At 44.6% G+C, this 23988-nt stretch overlaps 1 protein-coding gene across 1 annotated transcript; it reads right to left on the minus strand.

Moving 5' to 3' along the window:
• Positions 1–3050: 3050 nt before the first annotated feature.
• SLC2A10 (solute carrier family 2 member 10) lies at positions 3051–15242 on the minus strand. The gene is made up of 5 exons (XM_084645848.1): positions 14669–15242; positions 8006–9388; positions 5688–5810; positions 4783–4918; positions 3051–3505 (listed from the first exon to the last, which is right to left on the minus strand). Exons 1-5 carry the CDS (start codon positions 14670–14672, stop codon positions 3409–3411), a joined length of 1743 nt encoding a protein of 580 aa, XP_084501974.1. The 5' UTR covers positions 14673–15242; the 3' UTR covers positions 3051–3408.
• Positions 15243–23988: the final 8746 nt, after the last annotated feature.

The raw sequence follows: 23988 nt of genomic DNA on the forward strand, positions 1-23988 counted from the left end.
AACATAAGTTACACTGACCTAAGCACCAGTGTGGACAGCACTACGTCGGCTGCTGCCGACTCATTGAGGGTGGATTAATTAAGTCGACAGGAGAGCTCTCTTCCGTCGGTTTAGAGCAGCTACACTAGAGAGCTTACAGCTGCACCACTGTCAGCTCTCTAGTATAGCCATATCTCAGAGCTAAAAGGAAATGAGCCACGCTGGAGTTAAATGAGTTTAACCTCACAACACCCTGCAGAGACAGGGAAGAATTATCCTCATTCTACACATGTGGAAAATGAGGCACAGGGACAACGGTCATATAGGAAATCAGTGCCAGAGCCACAAACTTGAACCCAGCTCTCCTGAATCTCAGGCTAGTTTCTTAACCACCGGGCTAGCCTTCCCATCTAGGCTACGCAAATGCAGTCAGTTTAGAAGACAAGACGTGCCCTGCAGGGCTGGCAGTGTAACCTGTTCATAGTGTCAGAATAAACATTTAAAAAATATGAAAGCCTAATGAGCTCACAGGAGCTGCGGCTGTGTTTGTACCATGGGGAATGGTGACTGAAAAGGGGGAGTTTCAGCAAGTGGCCTGACATCTCACTACTTTATGCCCATTTTTTCTCTGACGCAGGGAAGATTCCTCATCCCCTTTGTCTGCACTGCAAAGTCTTTACAGTGATTTTGGTACATCACATTCAGCATGAAATCAAGGTGGTGGTTTACCAAGTAAAACAGTGTGTCACCCTCCCCCACAAACCCCTTGTAATCCCAGCCCAGAGACTCAGTGAAAGACTTTCCCTTTCCATGACTCATCAGGGGCTGTGTGTGGTAACTGGAACTCACATTGGTAATAGGGGCTCTAGGACACAGGTGTGTGTATAGGAGGGACTCTAAGGAAGAGCAGCAGACATCTATAACCATTATCTGACCAGCTGCACTCAATAGTTTTAGAAAATAAAGTCCCTAGTTCCAAGCCTGGATATGGGGAGATGTTCTCGCTAGGAAGACTCTATCCTCCAAAGCCTTTGAGTTCAGGAGGATCTCGGTTGCTGGGAGACCCTGCTTCTGTCCTACTTTGCTGTGGCTTTCATAGAGGATGACTAGTTTGTCTTCATTAGCACTTCAGCGTGCTAGGTGCTTCCCAAACATAAGGCCCTTTCCCTGCCCCCAAAGAATTTACAACCTAGAATAGAAGCAGGCAGCCACTGGGATGGAGGTTTAGGGAAGAGGCATGGCATGCAAATGAGCCAGAAACCCTGAGAGTGATGGGCTTTGTCTTGATAGTACAAAGTATTTATAATCCAGAGTGGGGGTGAGGTTTTGTCAGCAAAGAGACAGATGGATGATCCCCAGTAACTCCACAATCATGGTATCAGCCAGCTAGTCTCTGGCAGGCACGGTGAGAGAAGTGGGCTTTCAGGATGGATTTGAATGAGGGACTTTGAATGACAAGGCCACTACGTCAAATGGGGAGAAAGTGACTGCATGAATGATTAATCAGAAAGAGACACTGTGGCTGGAGTCAGAGCCTCCAGTTCCGTGGGGTGGAGCTCTGCTGTGGAGCAAAGGCATATTTCAGAATTCTCTGCACTTGTTCTGCTTCTGCAGTCATCCTGATGGCATTGGGACTTGCTTCCTGTTAGCTGTCTGTTAATGATGATGGACAGAGCAAAGGAAAGTGAACTGAAGTGTCATCACTGAACTACGTCCCCCCCAGGCAGTGTCAGGGTTGAAATTACTGTCTGATCAACACAAGATGAAAGGAGGATGTGAAAGTCTGAAATAATGAAGCATTCCTATTGATAAGGGAGGTCACTTGGGGAAGGGGAATGGTACAATCAATGAAGGAATTCCAGCTAGAGGTAGGAAAGGAGGTCATTAACCATGGCCCATGTGACCCTTCCCCTCTCTGCAGAGACACTCAAGAGGAGCAGCAACTGTGTGGGCAGTTTTGCTGTTGTGGCCACCTCTCCACTGGCAGCTGCACTCAGACTCATTTCATATAGGCTGTCAAACAATTGGCAGATGGTAACAATACATTAGTCACTATGGAGCTGCCTAGTGGTTTTCATTCTCAGCACTGAAACTTGGGACTTGCTTCCTCCACTGCTCCAACAGAGCCCAAGACACTGGCTTTTGCCTGAGGAGGTGATTGTGGTATCAATTAATGGTGTCATTTTGAATGACATACATGTGCTTAGGAGACTATTTGAGAGGGGCTCATTTTAGAAAATTTTGCATAAAATGAACAAGCAAAAACAGGATTTGGGGCCAAATTTTCAAAAAAGTGCCTGAAAACAGCACACCCACAACCTTTTGTGCAAGCAAAACCCGTGTCCATGCATGCAAAAGAACCTCTGTGTGTGCAAAATGGGGAAATGTGTGTAACGCTGACAGATCCCGGTCATTGTCGTTTGGTATCAACCCAGGGACCTCAGGAGCTTAGTGCATGAGCCTCTACTGCATGAGCTAAAAGCCAGCTGGCCGTTAGCTAAGGCTGTAGAACAGACTCATTTTCTCTCTCTCTCTCTGTAACTGGTCTCGGTGCCACTAGATGGGACAGAACACCACACCCAGGAGGTGTGCAAACAAATACCTGATGAAGTGAGCTGTAGCTCACGAAAGCTCATGCTCAAATAAATTGGTTAGTCTCTAAGGTGCCACAAGTACTCCTTTTCTTTTTGCGAATACAGACTAACACGGCTGTTACTCTGAAACAAATACCTGTTTGTGTAGGTGAAAAAATCTTGTGGAATCAGTTAGGAGGAGGCTACATAGAACATTTGGCCGCTACATTTTGGAACATATTGCCCCATAGCCCTGTGGACTAGCATTGGCTGCATAATTCTCTCTGTTCAATCAGGGCAGTTATTTAGATTGTTTATTACCTGGCAGACTCCATGGCACTGCTCAAAAGTTAAAAAACGAAGAATATATAATACAAATTGTTAAATCTTCGACATGCTCATGGAACAGCCAGTGCATCAGTAATGAAGCAAGCAGGTCTCTTAACTAGGACAATAAATATTCTGTGCACAGATAGTGCAGAGAGACAGAATCCGGACTTCTTGGCAAAAGTTGTGCTTTATTTCTCAAATACAAAAAACATCAACAAACAGTGGGAGGTTCCAACCTCTGAAATAATAAAAGATACCAAAGCAATGAGAGGGTCCCTCTTCAGAGTCCAGAACGCTACTGTCTATTCATACAGCACATATATATAGGGATACAATCTACAGCATCGCTAACATCTGTGTCTCAAGATTCAAGGCACTGCAATGAGTTCAGCCCGCTGGCTTATTGTGCCAGGGCTTTTCCCTCAAGCCAGTGACTGCCTTATGTTGAAGCTATCCAGAATAAATCTCTTGTTGTCACAGACCCTGTTTGTTTCCTGACATTGACACTCGCTGCAGGTGGCTTGTTTCAGGAGGCGCTGGAGTGCTCCACCCTTTGGTACTGAGCATGTGCAAAGTTTCCCCTTCTTCCAAATCTTCGCCTGAATGTGTTTCCTTTCAACAACCTGCCGGACAATGACTAAGGTCAGCCAGGAGCAGCTGCTGTTATCAGTGTTTTAGTGTTTACTTTTCTTCCCCTCTCAACTCATGGTGGGCACAGAATCCATCCTTGGCATCTTCCTAAAACACATGCTCTATCTCAACCAGAAGTTATGGGCTTGATGCAGGAAGTACTGGGCAAAAAGCTATGGCCTGTATTATATTGGAGGACAGACTAGATAGTCCCTTGTGGCTTAAAAATCCATGACTCTACTAATTTATGAGGGTGTAAATGGCAGACTAAAGTCCTTCCTCTGCATCTCCTGCAATGCCCTTCAATCCTGATCTGTGATGCCCCCTAGTCCAGTCCTGACTCCCCACATAGCTTGGCTAAGAGTACACCTCAATGCTGACCTGCAGCAACCCCTGCAATTTTCTCCCCAATTCCCCCCAGGTCTGTTAATGCACCTCAGCCCTGACCTGTCGCTACTGCAATAGTGTCTGAGAATAAGAATGTGAAACTGTCCAGTCTAGACTCATTCTCCAGGATGAATCAAGTACAAATAAATAAACAGCACAAATCAATCTTCCTCACCACTGATGAGACAATTCAGATTTTAGTGATTCATTCACAGACATTTTGCTGACTAGCTATCAATCTAAGGACTTGTCTATACAGGAATGCTCAGGAAAATTAATCCAAACTAATTAGAGGTGTGAATTTAAATTGGATTGGTTAAACTGCATTAAACATCTGTGTGGATGATCTCATTCAGAATAGAGGCCTCGTCTACATAAGCTGCCTTGCGTCGACCTAACTATGGAAGTTTGCTAACACTAAAAGTTTGCTCCTGCTGGTGTAACTGCCCCACTACGCTGACTTAATAACTCTACCTTCACGGGAGACATAGCGTCAATGTCGATGTAGTTAGGTTGATGCAGTATCAGTGTAGACACTGTGTTGCTTACATCTACTGTTACTGGCTTTCAGAAGCCATCCCGCAATACCCCACACTGACAGTTAAATTGGCGTAAGCGCTCCCAGTGAGGACATGCACTACCAAAACAAGGAGCATCGTGTGGACATGCAAAAGTGATTTAATTATTGAGGCGGCTGTATGCCGACATAACTTAGGTCAACATAGTTCTGTAGTGTAGACATGCCCTTAATAACACAGATCAGTTGTTTTTCGGATGAATGACTGGGGGCCTGATCCTTCATGTACTTTATAAAGACCCCCTACTAAAGTAATAGGATAGGGCCCTTTGACCTGGAAAAGAGCCAGCACCACAGTGTACATACCGTTTCCTTGAGAACTGCTGGTCTATCTCCTCTAGAGATTGTCCTTTTGTTTCCGGAACAAAAAGATAAATAAATATAACAGCTGCCACTCCCACTACTCCGTAGAGAAGAAACATCCATGACAAGCCTATGGCATCTACAAAAACAGGTTAAAAAGAGAGAAGGGTTAACAAGAGATCACACCATTTGCACTTAAAGTCCTTTGGCATATGATGCAAGTTGGTATCTTGACCAAACATCAGTTGTGTTGTTTGGGGCCACTGTACTTAGAGAAGCCTGTAAAACATAGCAGAGAAACACACAAGGCCTGGATTGTGAATCAGCCAATGAGAAAGACAGCTCACAACTCCAGAACTCTGAAGTACTGACATCCCAGTCTCTCTGCCTGCCAGAGCTGTGTAAGGAGCAGGGATTAACCTCAGCTCCAGAGGCCAGGCAGTATCTGATGATTTTCTCAGTCTAGTTCATCAGACAGCTCTGCTGGCAAGAAAAGTTGAAGAGCAAAGGGTTCCAAAAGTTGCAAACTTCGTGCTTTCCAGACTGATTCAGATTAGCTGCACTCGGCCAGTACATTTCCATTGCTCACATCACAAAATAACCCAATGTGAAAGAATTAAGCAAAAGCTATGTTGTTTTTATCACTATGGATGACACAGACGCTACAGGGAGCCACTTATAGCAGAGATAAAATCAGCCTGGCTCCTATCAGAGTGACCAAGGAATAGTGCCCTTTTGTCTAGTACCTAACCACCAGTAGCCTGAAATGATGCACAATCCCCACACAGCATCCTGTGGCCAGTGGTGACATTGGCAGCCTGATTGATTCTAGTACCCTGACAGCAGAGAACAGAAGAGTGCTTGGACTGCATTTGGAAAGGCAAACAGGAAATGAGGACGATACATACCAATGAGATCAAGGAATGAGAGGCTGATCAGTAAATTAGCAGCCCAGTTAAAGCTGTTGCAGAAGGAAAAGGCCCTTCCTCTTATTCCAGCAGGATAGATTTCACTGAGGACCAGCCATATCACTGCAGAGAGGAAAGAGGGAAAGACAACAGCATCTTTAGGCACCTTTAGTGTGAAAGAGTGTGGGAAAGTTTTAGGGCTGGATTTTACAAGGGATGAACACTGGCCTATCTCTGCTCCCATTTAATTCAATGTTAAAGCTCCAACTGACTTCAACAGGAGATGCTAAGGCTGAGAGTTTTTTAAAATCCCATCTTTCCTATTTTGTGGAGGAACAAAATACAAATACAGAGACAAACTACATGCAAAGGCCCAGGGAGAGCGACTTAGGAGGAACCTGCAGAAAAGCTCCTAAAAACCCAGTTACATGAAGCTACATTTGGGACATAAACAGGCTCAGTTCTAAACAGCAGGATAAAGGCAGGAGACAGAGCTACATTTTGTCTAAAATCAGAGACACCACTTGTGGAGATGGGAACAGTACACACAGAGAGGGTATCTCTCATGCGCAGGGCGGCCATTTCCAGAAAGATGAGCAGGGATGGCTGCTCCCTTTACACTTGGTGGGACGTATGCAACTCAGTCTTGGAGCATCACACCTAACACTTACCCAGTCGTGTGTCTATTTTACTTCTAGGCAGCTGTTTCTATTACATGCATTTCATTTAAAAATAATAAGAAGAGTACTGGGCCCCTACACCATGCTTTGCAGTCATGGAGCTCATTGCTTTACACAGGTGGATAAGTGGTATTAACTCAGCTTTGCAGATGGGGAAACTGAGGCACTGAGAGGTTAACTGACGTACCCAAGGTTGCACAGAAGTATGTGGCAGAGCTGGGAATAGAATTCAGTTCTCCTAAGCTCCAAGGGACCCCACTACCTGTCACAGAGTGCAGGACATTTCAGTATATAATCTAGGTATGTCCCAGAAATAATTCAGTGTTTTGTGAAACCGTAAGTGATGGCATAAAACAACTTAAAGGTATGCTGTCTAGTTTATGAGGCCTACCGTGGACCTACTGTCTTTTTACTTAGATCTTTTTAACTTCAGTAGATGTTGTTTCCTTTTCCCACAAATAAAAACTTCAATATTATTGAAAACAGAATAAATAAATGCCAGCACGCTAGCACTCACAAGCAGCCCCGCAGTAACAAATCTGGGTGCTCATGCGAGGAATTCAGTCAAAGAGCAGATGTTAGTGGGATACTTTCAAAGGGGTAACTATAAATAACAATAAATAAAAAGCAAAAATGATTCAATTTTAAAATTATTCAAAATATCAATTTAGGCAAGTATAATACAGCTTTCATTGCCTAAAATAAAAGGCAGCTGGGATGAGGATAGGTTGGGTGTGCGATACTTAGGTTTTCAACTGCGGATCACCTATCTAATGTGGTCCAGGCGAGTTATGACTAAAAACCATTGCCAGGTGGCAAGTGTCTGGTAACACCTGTGAAATGAGTTGATAATTTCACTCCAGTTCCTAGTGGATGGGCACCCACACCCCAGTTGGCAGTAATGACTTGTCACCTTTGCTGACTCTCTCAGAAAAGACGCAGAGGGTTGATAGGGCCATGCAGATCCAGGGACCAAATTTCGTGCTGTGAGGCACTGATGTATACTGGCCTTTTGGACAGTGAACAGTAACTATTAAAAAAACACATGAAATTCCAGATGTAGCTTCAAGCCAATGTTTCCTTCTCTTATTATGCGCTGTGAGATTTCCAAATATATTTTAAAGCCTAGAGTGGACCTGCCAGCTAGAGTAAGGAAGAAGGGAATGCTGCACTGGACTGGAACTCAGGATATATGGGTTCTTCTCTCAGCTCTGCCACTGACCTCATGTGTGACCTTTGGCAAGTCACTTTGTGCCTCAGTTTCCCATCTGTAAAATGGGGTTAATAATTTTTCCCTGCCTCCCAGGGGTGTTGTGAAGATCAGCTCAATGTTTGTGAGGTACCCAGTTTCTATAGCGATGAGCACCAGAGAAAAAGCTATAAATAAAATAACTCAGGGAAGAGGTAATGTGTATGGGAACCTTATACTGATGCTGTACCGGACCTCCAATATGCAGGGCTGGAGCAGCATGAAATCATTCAGGTAGGCGTGAGTGTGGGGTATTTTTTCAGTTGCAGGACCCTCAGCTGCCTTGTAAAGCAGGTACATAGCAAATGTTTCCAGAGTATTGTGAAGATCAGTCGTGGTTTTATACTATGGGTTATGGCAGACAGAGCATGTATAAACGCCATACTTACTTGGTCCAAATCCAATTGAGAATGCACTCACAAAGGCCATCATGCTCAGCAAAGTAATCCAATTTAAAACCATATGTTCCCTACTGGGAGTATCACTGAAAGGAGAGCTTGTGCTTTGCACCATCTCTTCATTGGACTGACTTGGCAGGTCCATTTTCTGAGTGCGGGAAGTCTCTGTAATGATCTCTCTGTTTCTAGCACGGGCAAAGGCTTTTGTAAGGCCCTCTGGTCTGGTAAGAGCAAAACCGGGACTCACTTGACTTTCACCAGCAGCTGAAGTCCGTGGGATGTACAACATAGCTGGTTGGGAGGATACTGGCTGCATGGGCTGTGGTGCTATTGTGTACGAAGCATTGGGCTCTGTGGCAGTCTTACAGTCTCTGGCCTTATCCAATGGAACAGTCCAGCTGGTGAGGCCAATAGCAGTGACGGAGACAGACATCACTACACACCCAGCAATCAGTAATACCCTTCTGCCGGCCTTATCTGCAAAAACCATTGCAACTAATGTTGCAATCACCTTCATCACCCCGAGCCCCACAGAAGCCAGGACAGCTGATGAATCATTCTGAAATCCCACGGAGCGGAAGATTTTGGAAGCATAGCACAGCACATTAGGTTGCCCGGTGAACTGCTGAAAGAGCACCAATCCCAGGCCAACCAGAGTCCTGCTTTTCATGTTGTCTCTAGACCTGAAAAGGTCAAGAAAGGAATAATGCTTCTCCTTACATGGCTCTAGCTTTGCTTCCTCTCCATCTTCACTGTTCTTCGGTTGAATGAGGCCCTTCTGAGAGTCACAGTCCCATAGGTTTAATACAACAGGCTTAGTCGGGAGGAGCAGGATACTGAGAAACTGTATGGCAGTCGGTGCAAGAGCCAATCCAAACATATATCTCCATCCCTCAGCCATCTCTGAGAAGATGTAGTTCAGCGCATATGAAAGTAAGATGCCCACGGTGATGCCAGCTTCATAGAGAGACACCAGCAGCCCTCGTTGATGTGCAGCCACCATTTCAGAGACATAGATGCAGCATGCCATGGACGACACAGAGATTGCAAACCCTACAGTCATACGTCCAAATACCAGCCAAATAAATGATCCTGCCAATGTTAGAATGAGGCTGCCACACAACAAGATTAGGTTGCTGACCAGTATCGCCTTCCTCCTTCCGTGACGGTCAATGAAGATCCCACCAACCAAAGAGGCAAGGAGAGCCCCAATGAGCAGGGAACTCACAAGGGTTTCCTGTTCAAAGCAGCTGAGGTGGAAGTCCATCTGCAGTTGCAGTAAGGCACCAGAGATAATCCCCAGCTCATATCCAAACATTAACCCACCCAGGAGAGAGACTGTTGCAGGCAACAGGAGGACCAGCAATGTACGACCTGGAAAGCAAGCAAGCAACAGTGGGATTTCAAAGATTCACTCTGCTGGCTTTATAATGAAAACTCTCTAGTTACACAAAATAGAGAAAGCTGTTCTGATAAAAGGAGGCCCAGGTTTTCAGCATGCACATTCGCACACCTAAGTTACACAAAGAGTTACAACAACTGGGTGTACAATTGTGATAATCACACCTATAAACAACCAAGCATTTGTCTGGGTATGTATTTATGGAATTACAATGAGTGTGCATTCAGGCATCACAACTGTGCATGCAGTTTAGTCATGGAAAGGGGTGCACATATTTGTGCTCACGGTTCTGAAAATGTGGGCCTGTGTGAACACAGGTAAGACTTAGCTATAATTGGAAGTCACCGATTTATAGTGGAGAAGCCAGGGTAATTCCCCCTTAGACTGTCCAAACTATTTTGTATGTTCAACAACTTCCCAGCCAGGGGATGTAGTTTTCTCCTTTCTGTATTTTTCTGTGGGTTGTGTTACCATTATGATGCTCAGTCCTCAGTTTGCAACTTAGAAGCATCTGTGTGGCTTCTTGTCACCACCTAGGAATTTCACAAATAAATCATCAGAGGAGCAAGTTACTGTTTCTATGTGCTGAATACTGACACCCCTGCCTGTTAACTCTCACACCAGAGAGCCAGAAAGGACTGCTTGGGCCATCCTGTGAGCCCTTTGCTGCTTGTTACCGCATTTCCTCTAACTTCTTACCTAATCCCTCCTTAATTCTCTGCAACGGTCAGGCCTTCCTGGGGAAAATGTATTCCATTCCCCTAAAGTCCAGCATAAACTCTGACTTCCTGAGAAGATCCTTGCTCCTTGTCCAACCATCATATTTTCATTACAAGGGACGTCCAGTACTTTAGACCCAAACTTCCCCATTCCAAAACCTGACTTTACTGTATCTGACTTCTAGTGTGGTAAATTATTTCCATCAGAAATTCTAGGTCAGGGTACTGAGGTTCTAGACAGTGTTATGCTAACACAATATTAAACTAACTGATTTTGTGTCCCCTTTCTTTCCTCTGATCATCTCCATTTTTAAGTCCCTTTACTAATGCTAAGAACAGAGGCAGAGATCTCAAGGACTTCCCTTTAATGTCTCCTCATCAGATAAGTGGTATCATATAGCCAGGCCCCTGTGCATTGCATGATTATGTGTGTGCAGGTAAATTGCTGCAGGAGTGTGGATTATTCTGAAATTGCAGCACAGTTATGCTCCAGAATCTCATTAACTAAAAAGAAGTCTCTAGCCCTTATCACTACAAGAAAGCCAAAGGGAATGCAAAACCAGGTTGGTGGTGTGTGCTCTGAGAGGTGTGAAATGCTCCAGTCACCTTAATTTAAGTCTGAGGCTGATTTAAACTTCAGCATTAACTCTTCGCTGCTGAATATTTTAGAAGGAACATAGAGCTTGTTTTTCATTGCTGAATGCAATGGAAAATGTTCGGGAGTGCATATAGGGGCACACAGCTACTTGCTATCAAAGGCTGCTGGAGTACTGGCTCAATCCCTCTTACCCCCGGATTTAAAATCACCTCTACCTCTGTCCAAAAGGGGGAGGCTAAGAGGAAGTGCAGCCTATCCCCCTACCAAAGGCCTCAGCTGTCCCCTGGTACCAAAAACCGAAGCCACTGCCCACACTTTCCTGGATGCTGAAAAGCTCCAGCTTTGCCATGACAATCTCTACGAGGCCGGTAGGTATGGTCAGTACAGGCAGTTGAACCATACTGAAAATAAAACAGTGGGGCAGCACAAAATAAACTGAGGCCTGGGATAAAATCCTGGCCTGACTGGGAGCTTTCCCACTGACTTCAGTGAAAGCAGACTTTCTTGTGTGGTCTATCCACAGAGTTGCACCATTTTAATTAATGGCATGATTTTACACTGATTGATATGACTCTATACGTGTACTCTCTTATGTCAGTTTAAACTGGGTTTATATCAGTTTCACTTGTGTGGGTAAATGTACAGGAGCAAGTTAAACCAATAAAACGAGCATGAAGACAATATAAGAGAGATCATACACAAAATTTGCACTGGTTTAACTAACCAGATTTCAGTTCAACTTCTGTATCTAGACAAGCCCTGAATTTAATATCAGAATAAATCAGATACACAAAGAATACTAAATGGTTTGGACTAGACTAGTGGAGGGCAGTTAGGAGTAGAGTGCTTGGCCATGCTATATAATCCCTCGGTCCCTGCCACAAAATCCTGGGGCCTCAGTCTCATCATTTAGGTCTAATGCCCCACACAAGATACCAGGCCTTTATATATAGCCTATGAGAGTAAAATTAGGGCAGGAGTGTTCTCCAATGGTTGCAGAAATTAGAACCCCTTCATTCTATTTCTGCCTGTATCACTGATGTGACACATGACCTTGGTCAAGTCTCTTAACTTTTCTGCACCTCATTTTTCCATTTCTGTACAATAGGGATAATGATACAGAGCTACCTTCTTGGAAGAGGTGTTTGTGGGACTTAATTAGTATTTATAAAGTGCTTTGAGAGCCTTGATGAGAGGCACTATATAAGGAAAAAACTATTGTGGGAGAACCTGACAAGTGGAAAATAAGGATGAATTTGGGCAGTGGTATTAAAAGGTATTGGCTTGTAATAGAGAATTAGTTCTCCTGGCCAGTCTTGGGCTCTGCATATTTCTTTGTGACAAAAGCCTTAAGTTCTCTGGGCTAGGGACTGTCACTTCATCTGTGTTTGTACAGCACCTAGCACAATGGGGCCCCAAACCTGATTGGGGTATTTGGGCAACACCAATAATAACAGCACAGATAATGTTCATCACTCCAAATGACCTATTTCTCCTAAATGTTGAGATGCAGTCAGGAGTTTGTTCTGTGATATGCTGTTTTCCAGCATGTGACACTGATGCTTTGTTACTGGTTTTGCTTTAATTTAAAATACTTTAATTTAAATAGACTATGGGAAACAAGTTATGGAAACACCCACTGAAATATGGAAAAGTTTCCTCAACTAGAGCTTTATAAGATGTTTTGCAGTCTGTGCTTTACAGGAAGTGTCTATATTTAGCTTCTAATTACAGTACGCAGTAAAGGTTATTTCTCAGTAAAGGCTATATTTACATTTATATTTATTCTGTAGCATTTTGTCATGCCATTTGTATTCATTATGTCACTCCTGATACATGCCAAAAACCACCCTCCATGCAGTTACCTACACTTAAACACTTCTTGCACACATGTAATATAGATAATTAGAAACAATATTTGCTCAATAAGAACAGAAAGGGGACAGGGCCATTCTACTGTACTTCTCATTATCTTTGTGGGCACTAACGATTTATGACCTTTGATTTAAATCCAGCTTGCTATTCAGTCATTTGCAATGCTGTCAGGGGGGCTTAGCGACATGTGTCCCTGCACTTGGCTTTCACATTTGCACTCTTCTCTTGATTCTTTATTTAATTTCACAAGGGGGGAAAGTTTAGTGAGTCTCACCGATGCCTCTCTGTCAAGTGTGCACTCACTCAGGTCTAGAATAGTAATTGGTGGTGCCGATCAGGATTCAGGTAAACTGACTTTTGTACCGCTAAAGACATTATTTGCATAAGACCAGTGCCAACACTCTCAATCAGTGCAACTTCCTTTAACAAAAAATTTAATAACTAGTCTTAATTCTCAGTTGTTCCAGTCCTGCACTCAGCCCAGGAAGTGGGGCTGGGGGCAAAGTTGGTTTTAAGCCACCTTGTGTGCTCCTTGTATTCTAAGGGCAAGCAGTGGCTTCTGGAGAAAATCATTGCCTCTGAGCAGCTTTAACTGATGCTCTGACTGCAAAGCCCCCTTCTGGGTGTGCTAGGTGTGAGTTGCCAGTGCCCCAGACCTTGGCCATGCTCCATACATGGGGGGGCTGGCAGAGAGTGTTCCAGCAGCTTGGTTCAGTGGCTGGGGAACTCTCTTTCACTGGGAGTTCCCCAGGAGTTGTTTCCTCCCATTCATATAACCAGAGTGGCATTAAGGGGCTAGGGCACAGGGGAGAATTTGGCCTAATAAGTTTGCTACGAGATTTGGTAAAAAGATTTCTAAATTCAAAATTTTGCCAAAAATCAGTTTGAAATGTTCAACAATTTTTGTGTGTGTGAAAATTTCATCCTGTTTTTCGGATCCTTTCTGTTAGCTACGTTTTCATAAGACTTCTGGTCTGGTGCTTCCTGTCCACAAGCAGTTAGCAATAAAAAAAAAAAAAGACACAGCTACAATTCAGCCCCCTGAGGTACAGCACCCTGCATGCTCATGCCTGACTATAGGGTTCTGGTTCTACAAAGCCTTAAAAATGGTCTGAAACTTACCAATACAAAACAAAATGTGATTTCTATGTTCAAAGGGGGTTAATGATTTTGGATGTCTCTGTTTCTGTGCCTAGATTCTGTGCTTGATTTTCAAAAAGTGCTGAGCACCCACCCTCTGAAAAAAATCAAGCCCTTTTAAGGTGTGTGAAGTTGGCACCCAAAACTAGCCTCTATTGAAAATGGAGACCAGACTGGTGTGCTAGAGTTGACTGTGAGGGTGATATGAGGATTAAGTTAATCTAATTAGCCAGCTGAGAATGAATGACAGTGGTTTTCCGCTACTACAGAAGAGGGAGAGGAGAGGATTTTAGGAAATCCGTGGCAGTGTTGTAAGGAAGGTAGTATCTGGAGTAATCAGTAACAGTTCTCTTAACATCAAGCCTGATATCCCATGAAATCTGGGACATGGGTTGATGGGTCTCAGGCCCCTTCCTAGAGTACAAGAATCCCTGTTACAAAAGCCACCAGCTCCAACCGGTGGCACCCTCAGCAGAGAGCCCAAGGACTGAGAGGGCCACGGAATCTGAACCCTCCGGCTCGGAAGGGGGGAAGCTGCCCTCTCTGGCCCTGTCATTGATTAGGTAACGGAGTGATCCCTCCTCCGGGCTGTGTATGTGTGAATTCAACCCAGCCCCCTTCACAGCACCAAAACTCCAGGGGGGACATCACCCCCAGATCCAGCTCTCCTCCACCCCCACAAATCCGGCCAGGAAGCATCATTCCTTAAACCATTCCCCTCCCGCAGGCGGGCTGCGAAATCCGGGCTGGGGGGAGGAGGTCACTGGGGCTGGGAGAGAAGCAGCAGCAAAGCGGGATCCCCAGCGCAGGCGAGTGACAAAGCAATCCCCAGCCCGGCCCCCTGCATTCCGCCCCGAGCCAGCCAGCCCTGCACGCCCCGCTGCGCCCCCAGCCCATCGCCGGGCGGACATGGCACTTACCCATGGCGATGCGAGAGGCCGGGGAGTTCGGCTCAAGTTTGTTTCCAAACAGCCAGGGACAATCCAGCAGGGAGTGGGCAGTAAAACCCAAACCGACTGATTCAGGTCCCTCCGATCATCTGTGCCTGGGGGGGATCCGCCCCCGCTGCAGCACCAGCCCCGAGCAGGGGGGCTCTGACCCAGACCCGGAGAGGAGCGGGGCTCCCCGTCCCTGAACCGGGGATCCACAGCCAGGATCCCCAAGCAGCCAGCCACTAAAGTCCTGCACTCTTCTCGCCTGGGGAGGGGTGCCCCCCCACGATCCGGCTCGAAACCCTCCAGAAACTCCCGCCCCAGAAACTTTCCCTGCTCCGCCAGCCCCACTCAGCGCCCGGCAGCGCTGAGCCAGGGGGTAGTGCCGCACAGCGCCACGTTGCTACAGCCCTGCCTACTGCCGCTGGGATGGCGGAGCCTGGGCGTTGTAGTCCTGGTTCCCCGGCCCGGGGACAGCTGCCTCGCCAAGGGCTTGGTGGCTGTGCAGAGCCCGGGGCGAGCAGCAGCCGGCAGAGCTCCCAAGAGCTCGCTCCGTACCGCCCCCTCCCCTGTAATGGGATATGCCCTCTCTCCTCCAACACTGAACACACTCTCAGTCGCAGGGAATCATTGTTGATCCTCTTCCTTTTGCGATGAAGGATTTTTGCAAAGTGAGTTCCAAGGAGGCAGCTTAAATCTCATGCATGATCCCGGCCCTCTCTTGTTCCCTAATAATGGGGCGGGGGTGGGGGTGTCTCTGGGGGTGTGGGGCGCAGTGTAATCAGGCTGTGATAATTATGAATATTATGAAGGAGATGTAAGCTGTCTCATCAAAAACAAAAACACAAACCCTTGCAAAGCCGCATGGCACATCCTCACTGTTCCTCTACTGCTGGGATTGTGGTTGTAAGGTCCTTGGGACCTGGATCTTTTCTTCACAGCCCTCTGTAAAGGCCCAAATACATTGGTGATGTTCTAGAACTGGTAGATGAGAAATAAAGTAAACCATAACAGTTGAGCGGAACACCTGACCATGCACGTTTTCTAGTGCTCCTGCTGAATGTATCAGGACCCCTGACTTGTACTTAAATGCTCAAGTTCTGAAGCTAAGCTTTTATTGGTGCATTTCTAATTGTCCTAAATGCATGGATCCAGGGCAGAGTAAGACTTTCTGCTGGAATTACAGATCTACATCAAACCTCAGCCCTAAATATAGTATATGCTATAAATCATTTTAGCTTGGTGCCTGTGAAATGCTTAGCTGCTCATTGCAGGGGGTCTGGTAGCTCTGACAGGAAGCCTTTGCTTCTAGAGGACTGCTTCAAAACCAGTGCAAGTAACCAGATCAAGTGGAATAACCAGAAGAGATTGGCAAGTGATGGTTCTTTGGTTCTGCTTTGGGTTGGAAAGGGGTGTATATTACAAAAAACAATCCAGCAGGACAGATATAAGGAAGATTTCAATGTCAAGGGCTGTCACCATTTGCCAGCACTTAGGCCCCATTAGGCAAAGTACTTCAGTGGTGCTTAGCTTTAAGCATAAGCTTAAATTCATCTCTGCTCAGCAAAGCACCTAAGCACATACATAAAGTGAATGTAGTGAAGACAATGGGACATAAGCCGCCGGTTCCTTGAATCAGGGCTTAAACTCACATATCCAAAACCAAAACAAATAAACCCAATCTTTAAACACAGGGTTTTACAAAATCGAATATGTGTTTTCATGATTATTTTAATCCAATGAAAACATTTCCCCTCAATGCTATAAGCTCAAACCATAGAGTATTAGGCTTGTGCATGAGAGTCAGAACATGAAAGTAACTATAAAAAGTGAAACTAACTAGCCAAATTTCATCCCCTCAAAACCGAGAGGACTACAAGTTGGATAACTAATGAAAAATACATTTGATTGTAAAGATGATTTCAATGTTAATAATCTCAGGCGTTATTTACCTTAACAGGGAATTCTAGATAAATATTTAAAAAGCAACCTTTTTATTCAGATAACCATGATGGTACCCAGCTCTTTTTCTGGAAAAAATGTGTTAAATCTCTGCTCCCGAGGAATCCAGTACTGCCAAATCTCATGATTTAACTGTGGGGTTCACAATTTCCCCCTCCTTAAAGTCATAGGTTCCTGGACTCATGTGACTAGACAGAATATCAGCTTTCTCTTTCTTAAAAGGAAGTTTTTAACTTTTGTGGTTGTGGAGTAAACATTGATATCATGAATGCTAAAGGCTCAAAAAACAGCAGGAAACTAAAAAGAATTTCAGATTTACTATTTTAAAATATCTAATGATTTTTAATCCAGTCTCATGGCTTTTGGGGGCCAGATTTAGCATTTTTGTACACTTGAGACTGGCAATATAGGAAATTCTACATCTTTTCAGCACTGGATATGACAACATTTTGGAAAGTAGGTTGTAGGCCATCTGGTTTGAAACTTGAACTTGATCAAAGACTTGTTTTTGTTCCCTCTCAAAGACACAGATCTAGTCTATTTTTAAAAGTGTTTCAAGTCATCCACACATTTTACAGATTAAATATACACTTCCCATTCATCGTCTCTAGTTTCAATTGCAAATTAAGTATTTAAAACTACCACTTTAAAATTTTTGTATCCAGAATAAACTGACAACTGCACAGGGACCTTATGAAATGTAAAGAATGGCTTCAAACACTGAAAATGACCAATAAGATCAACAACATTCAAGGAAGCAGCTTTTCAAAGGGATTAAGGAATGAGAGTTGAAGGATTTGGTAACCATAGCAACTGTTTCAGTGATGCTAATAATCATGCAATTAAGTAATATACTTTAAAAGCCAGACCATAAGTTGTGAGCATTTTAAATCAGCTTTAATCACTGTAGGACAGAAAATCATACAGTTTTACAATATGAAATGTACACACAGCATAAACTTAGCCCAAGTCACTGGGAGATTTTTTTCTTGAAATTAGGATTCTCTTGAGAATGGGTTATCCTGTGTGAAAGTAATCAGGGGAGTAAAATGGGGCTAGGGTCAATGATGCTATGACAATGCAGGAGATCCATGGTTTTCTAATTAATGTTGAAGTACTGTATGTTAAGGGGCTGATGTAAAATTCTGATTGCTCTTATAGCACTCAGAGCCAAAATGTTTTGTTCTAATTGCTAATTAAGTATTTCCTTATCCTGGAGCTGTGTGTGAGACTGATTGACCATTGTGATGTCTATTCTGAACTCTGGGAACACACTGAAAAAGTTGGGGTGCTGCTGGTGGATGCCCTGTGATTTTCTCTGTATACTCTGCCATCCAGAATGCAGTCATGAAGCTAACAGGGGTATAGGGGGAGTGCCCCCACTAGGTGGCCCTGAGTTGTCTGTGCGGTGCCTTTTCAAGTATATTATGCAATTGACAAAAGGAGGTGTATGACATGGATTTTCACACAGGGCTGGAGAGTGAGCCCGCCCCGCACTCACTTGGCACTGATGGCTCCTGTCCTGTGGGGTTGGGCTGGCGCCCTGTTCCGGCATTGTAACATGGTGCTCTCAGTTGCTTGGTGCTGTGACCCTGTGCACCATGTTGCAATGCCACTCTCAAATTTGGCTTTGGCACCCATCTGTCATGATGGAGGGGTGGCCAGGCCAAACCTGAATGGCCTGGAGTAGGGAACCAAGCCCAGGAGCCGCCACTGCAGGGTGAGCATGGGGTGGTCTTGTCAAGCTGTCTGGAGTGGCTCAAGAGCATGAGCACCAATCTCAGGGCAGACTGTTACAAACCAGAGCACAAACCCCAAACTGGTTGTGAGCTCTATACTGAGATTTTACCAACCAAGCATCAAGTGTGAACTGCTCAAACACTACAATAGCCTTAACATAGAGTCACAGACAGTCCCCTTGGGTACGCCAATCTAGCTTGCCACCTAGGTAAGCTTGCCTTTGCGATAGATGGTCTCTTATGCCAAAAATTACAACAATGTTCAGGTTACTTCCAGTCCCAAAGCACCAGCCATTTACTCCAGGTCAATTGTACCTTAGATCTCTCACCAAAGACAATGCTTGTAGCCCACCCTATAACAAACTATCTAAAGATTTATTAACCAAGAGAAAGAAATAGGAGTGATATTTACAAAGTTAAAGCCGGTAAAAATACATTGAGTTATAGTCTTAGATTCCAAAAGGTGGTAGAAGCTTCTATAATAAGCAAGGTCTATATGTCCTGTAGGGCTAACCCAGACAAGCATGGGGATCTTTTGCATATGTTTAGTAATCCTTGCCCCTCAAAGTCATAGCAGCATAAAGATACAGTTTCTTCTTGTCAGGAATTTTGATTCCCTTCCCCCAGAATTCAAGCTGATGGGACAAGTCCTCGTGCATGTCTCCTCTTCATGGGTGTGTGTGTGGAGGGGCAATCAACAAAGTCTTTTGTCCTCTGATGTTTGTCTGGTGTCTATGGGCCTTCTTTTGTTGGGCAGGAGATAACTCCTTATGGCAGAGTGGACTAAGTCCGGAGGCCCCCTGCTGGAGGCCTCGTGGCCCTGCATCACCCTGTCCCAGAATAGAGCAGCGAGAAGTCCTCCAGGCAGCCTAGAGTGGCTGTAGAAGAGTGGCCAATCAGAAGGGCTGCTGGAGTGATCAATAAGGGGCCAGAAGGGCGGGATAAAGGGAAAGTAGCAGTCCAGAGCCTTCAGTTGCTATATGAAAAGGAGGACTTGTGGCACCTTAGAGACTAACCAATTTATTTGAGCATGAGCTTTCGCGAGCTACAGCTCACGGGCTTGTTGGGGGAGGACTGGATGCTTGGCTGGCTAGACGAACAGCAGGACTGCGTATAGCTCACCAGGCAGAACTGAGCCCAGCGAACACTGCCAAAGACCTTGAGGATGGCTGGCTGGATAGAATAGCAGCAGAGCCGTTAAAAGGTCAGTGTGGGCAGGCTGAGCCTGAGGGACTGAGCACAAAACCTGGCCTGACCAGACTGGGGTACTGAGATGGGCCCCGGCTGGGTGTCTGAAGAAGGTAGTGCTTCTGCGAAGAAGCCTAAAAGCTATGGCCCCATACCAGGGCTGTGATAAGAACTTGGGAACATATACCCCGGAAGCAGGGACAGCGTGTGCAGCTTAGCCGGACGGCTGAGCTGCTGAAGACCAGCCGAGAGGACCAGTGGCCGGGGAGTGCTTGCAAAAGGTAGGTGCCACCCTGATGTAAGAACAAAAAAGAAAAGGGAGCCATCCACAAGAGGGGGGGTGTCCCCCCATGAAAAGAACTGTTTATAGGCACTCTTCCCCAGAGAGAAGGGGACATGCAGGAGAGGTGGGTGCTGATGCTGTTACATACCTCCTGTGGCAAATTGTATTTCACACTTGGCAATACTTTCCTGACTGGTAATTTACAGTTATAAAGAAAACACTTTTTTATAAGTGAGATTCATACATTCAGTAATTTACAAGCATTTCATAAAGTCTAAACACAAAACACATTTTTATAACGCTAATACCTATTTTAACACACAGGTAAGTCAGAATGATTACAGTTATACAGTGTACAATTGAGGCCTAGGGGCCTTGGCATGAGCTGGCACCTGGTCTGCCAGCATTATAGGGTTCACTCACCAGCCCTCTTGATCCCAGGGCCTCCCTTGTGCACCAGGCCAGGATTAGGGTTGTGGTGCTGGGACAGAAGGTGCTGCTGTAGGTGTTTGGTGCCCCATCAATGAGGTGAGGAGAACATGGTAGAGAAGTGCACCCATTGAATAGGGAGAATACATCAACACTGAGTTCAGTGGATTATAGTGCATTTAAAACTTTACTTGTGTGCATACAAATCTCTTCAGTTTACTTGTAAATAGCTAGCTACACATTTGTTAGTTCTGTGAGATTTGTAGGCTTAGGCTATCTCAATGGTGAAAGCTAACCTAGATATTAGCTGTGCAGCTTTAGCTGAGTGGGGAATGAAACCAAATGGTCAATTAATTTGAGTACTGGAGAACCACCAGGAGAGTCTTCTGAGTGGGGATGGTTTTAAAAAACTAAATGTAAAGCCAGTAGGTATAATTGAAAATAGTACCACGAACAACCCATTGGCCCTTTGGTTGCAAAACCTGGCTCTGCCACTGCTAGAATAGAGGTAGGGTTCCCTTGAGTTTGGATTCTCTTTGGGGAGCAGTTATAGCACATGCATTTCTTCTGATGGATTCCTGAATTTCTTCTGAGACTTTCTTAAATTATTTCATTGTGCGAAATGGAAATAATGGCTTTTCTGTGTCTTTTCAGCAAACTATTGTCCAGGTATCTGACCTGCCCAGGTATCTGACCTGCCAACACAAACCCGCTCTTAAATATCCTGGAAGGATCCTGTTCTCTGGCAGGGTAATAAAAACATTAACTACCTAAGATAGCCAGAAGGTATGGCTCTGTGGGGGGAAAAATATCTTTATGGTTTGCTTACATAGAGGCAGGTGAGAATACTTCAATATGTTTGGCTAGTGCATCAGCTTTTCAGTCAGCTGTATGTCACAACCCTTTCAAACTAAACCGTGAGGAACTGATACAATATTCAGTGGGAATAATTGAAAATGTGTCAAACAATCCTTTGAAAAGCAACCTGAAATGTTTCTTTGCAGTCTGAAGTTATGTAAATAACAAACTTTTGTCTTATACTTGTAAAACCTGTATATTCTGAGCCTGACTCAAAGCCCACTGAAGTCATTGGAAACACTCCTGTGGGCTTTAAATCATACCCTCTTTGTGCAGCTGCTGTAGCACATAACTCCATGAATTAAAGGTTTTGTGTGGTCTTTCATGGAATGGGTCTTTGGGGACCTGGAAGGATCATATCTATAGTGACAAGTCTGTGGCCACTTGCAGACACAGCATTGGTTCCAAAGGATCCTGCAAAGGAAGAGAGGCTCATGCCTCCTGTTCTTTAGCATATTTCTTGTCCTCCTTGCCATGATCTTCCCCTGAGGTGTTTCTTTTGTGATCATCAGGCTGTATGTCTTGGCCAATCCACTTCTCTGTTTGATTCTTATCTCTCTTTTGGCCTGTGGATTTCAAGTGAACGAGGCTGCACTCTAGCTATAGAACCAAATAATAAAAACACCAGGCATAAACCACAAATATGTATTTCTTGAGATGTTTATCATTTAAAATTTAAACTGCAGTTGGTAACAATAACCCAGCTTGAATGTGCTCTACATTGCTGAACTATTCATGAACAGGTTTCAGAGTAGCAGCCGTGTTAGTCTGTGAGCTGTAGCTCACGAAAGCTTATGCTCAAATTTGTTAGTCTCTAAGGTGCCACAAGTCCTCCTTTTCTTTATTCATGAACAGTTGCACTGTGCTTCAAGGCAGTAGCCGCTAGAAACAGACATTACAATCACAAATGAAAACAAGGAGTGGGAATCCATTTAGCAAAGAAGGAATCCCCAGTGATCTAGCAGGTTCTCTCCAACAAGGTGGATAATTTAGCCCCAAATCTGTAATTTGTTCTTTTTTTCACTGTCATTGTAATAAGTAAAATGGTTTAAAATAAGGGCAGAACAGAAGTTAAGCTACCTTGTTTTGTAGTCAGCGATGGGAAGTTTATTAGACGAAATATTTGTTCTTATAACCAAACTCAGCAAGTTCAGGTCATTCTTTGTTTTAGAGATGACAATAGTGCAAAGTGAGTCAGGGTTTGTTTACTCACAACAGTTGTACCATTCTAACTATATGGGAAGCGTTAAAGCACTACAATCCCCCTAGCATGGAGACAGTTATATTGGCATAATGACAGGTTTCAGAGTAACAGCCGTGTTAGTCTGTATTCGCAAAAAGAAAAGGAGTACTTGTGGCACCTTAGAGACTAACCAATTTATTTGAGCATGAGCTTTCGTGAGCTACAGCTCACTTCATCGGATGCATACCGTGGAAACTGCAGCAGACTTTATATACACTCAGAGAATATGAAACAATACCTCCTCCCAGCCCACTGTCCTGCTGGTAATAGCTTATCTAAAGTGATCATCAGGTTGGGCCATTTCCAGTACAAATCCAGGTTTTCTCACCCTCCACCCCCCCACACAAATTCACTCTCCTGCTGGTGATAGCCCATCCAAAGTGACAACTCTTTACACAATGTGCATGATAATCAAGTTGGGCCATTTCCTGCACAAATCCAGGTTCTCTCACTTTGGATGGGCTATCACCAGCAGGAGAGTGAATTTGTGTGGGGGGGGTGGAGGGGGTGAGAACCTGGATTTGTACTGGAAATGGCCCAACCTGATGATCACTTTAGATAAGCTATTACCAGCAGGACAGTGGGCTGGGAGGAGGTATTGTTTCATATTCTCTGTGTGTATATAAAGTCTGCTGCAGTTTCCACGGTATGCATCCGATGAAGTGAGCTGTAGCTCACGAAAGCTCATGCTCAAATAAATTGGTTAGTCTCTAAGGTGCCACAAGTCCTCCTTTTCATATTGGCATAAGTGTGCTTTACAGCAGCATAGCTATTCCCATACGAGAAGAGGAATGCGCTATACTAGTGTAAGCCACCATTACAGTAGTATAACTGCAGCCACACAAGGGGTTGTACCAGGATAACTACTTCAGAAAAAATTACCCCCCAAGCCAACTTAGTTATACGGATACTCAGAGAAGGGCCATGCTGAGGCTTGGGGTAGCTGACTCTGTATAAACTCACAGTTGCCTCAGTTTGCCTAATTCCCATTTGACCAGCTTTGAGAATCTCGGTCTTAGGCCAGGTCCACTGGGAATGCTTTGCCTGTATAGGAATACTGGTGTACTTCTCGGGTGTGTCTACACTATGGAGGCTACAGCAGCACAGCTGCAGCAATGCCACAGTACGAGAGTGTAGATGGGTCCTATGTTGACGGAGGGGGTTTTCTGTTGCTGTAGGTAATCCACCTCTCCAAGAGGCAGTAGCTGGGTTGATGGAAGAATTCTTCTGCCAGTGTAGCTGGGTCTACATCGGGGGTCAGGTCGGCTTAACTACAGTGCTTAGAGGTGTGAATTTTTCACATGCCCTGAGCAATGTAGCTAGAGCGATCTAAATGTTAAGTGTAGACCAGGGCCTCGGTAGACTTATTCCAGCCCCTGCAAGTGGGAAAACAAACAGGTCTGTCAAGCAATTAAAAAAAAATGAATTGCCATTAATTGCACTATTAAACAATAATAGAATACCATTTATTTAAATATTTTTGGGTGTTTTCTACATTTTCAAATATATTGATTTAAATTACAACATGGAATACAAAGTGTACAGTACTCACTTTATATTTTTTGATTACAAGTACTTGCACTGTAAAAAAAACAAAAGAATTAGT

This window comes from Lepidochelys olivacea, assembly GCF_965140295.1.
Source record: "Lepidochelys olivacea isolate rLepOli2 genome assembly, chromosome: 13".
Taxonomy (NCBI): Eukaryota; Metazoa; Chordata; order Testudines; family Cheloniidae; genus Lepidochelys; species Lepidochelys olivacea.

Coding starts and splice junctions, on each gene's coding strand:
- SLC2A10 (XM_084645848.1), bottom strand. Junction 4,919..5,687: donor CTCATTCCTTGATCTCATTG/GTATGTATCGTC, acceptor CTGTTTTTGTAG/ATGCCATAGGCTTGTCATGG. Junction 3,506..4,782: donor CAGCAGTTCTCAAGGAAACG/GTATGTACACTG, acceptor ATTGTCCGGCAG/GTTGTTGAAAGGAAACACAT.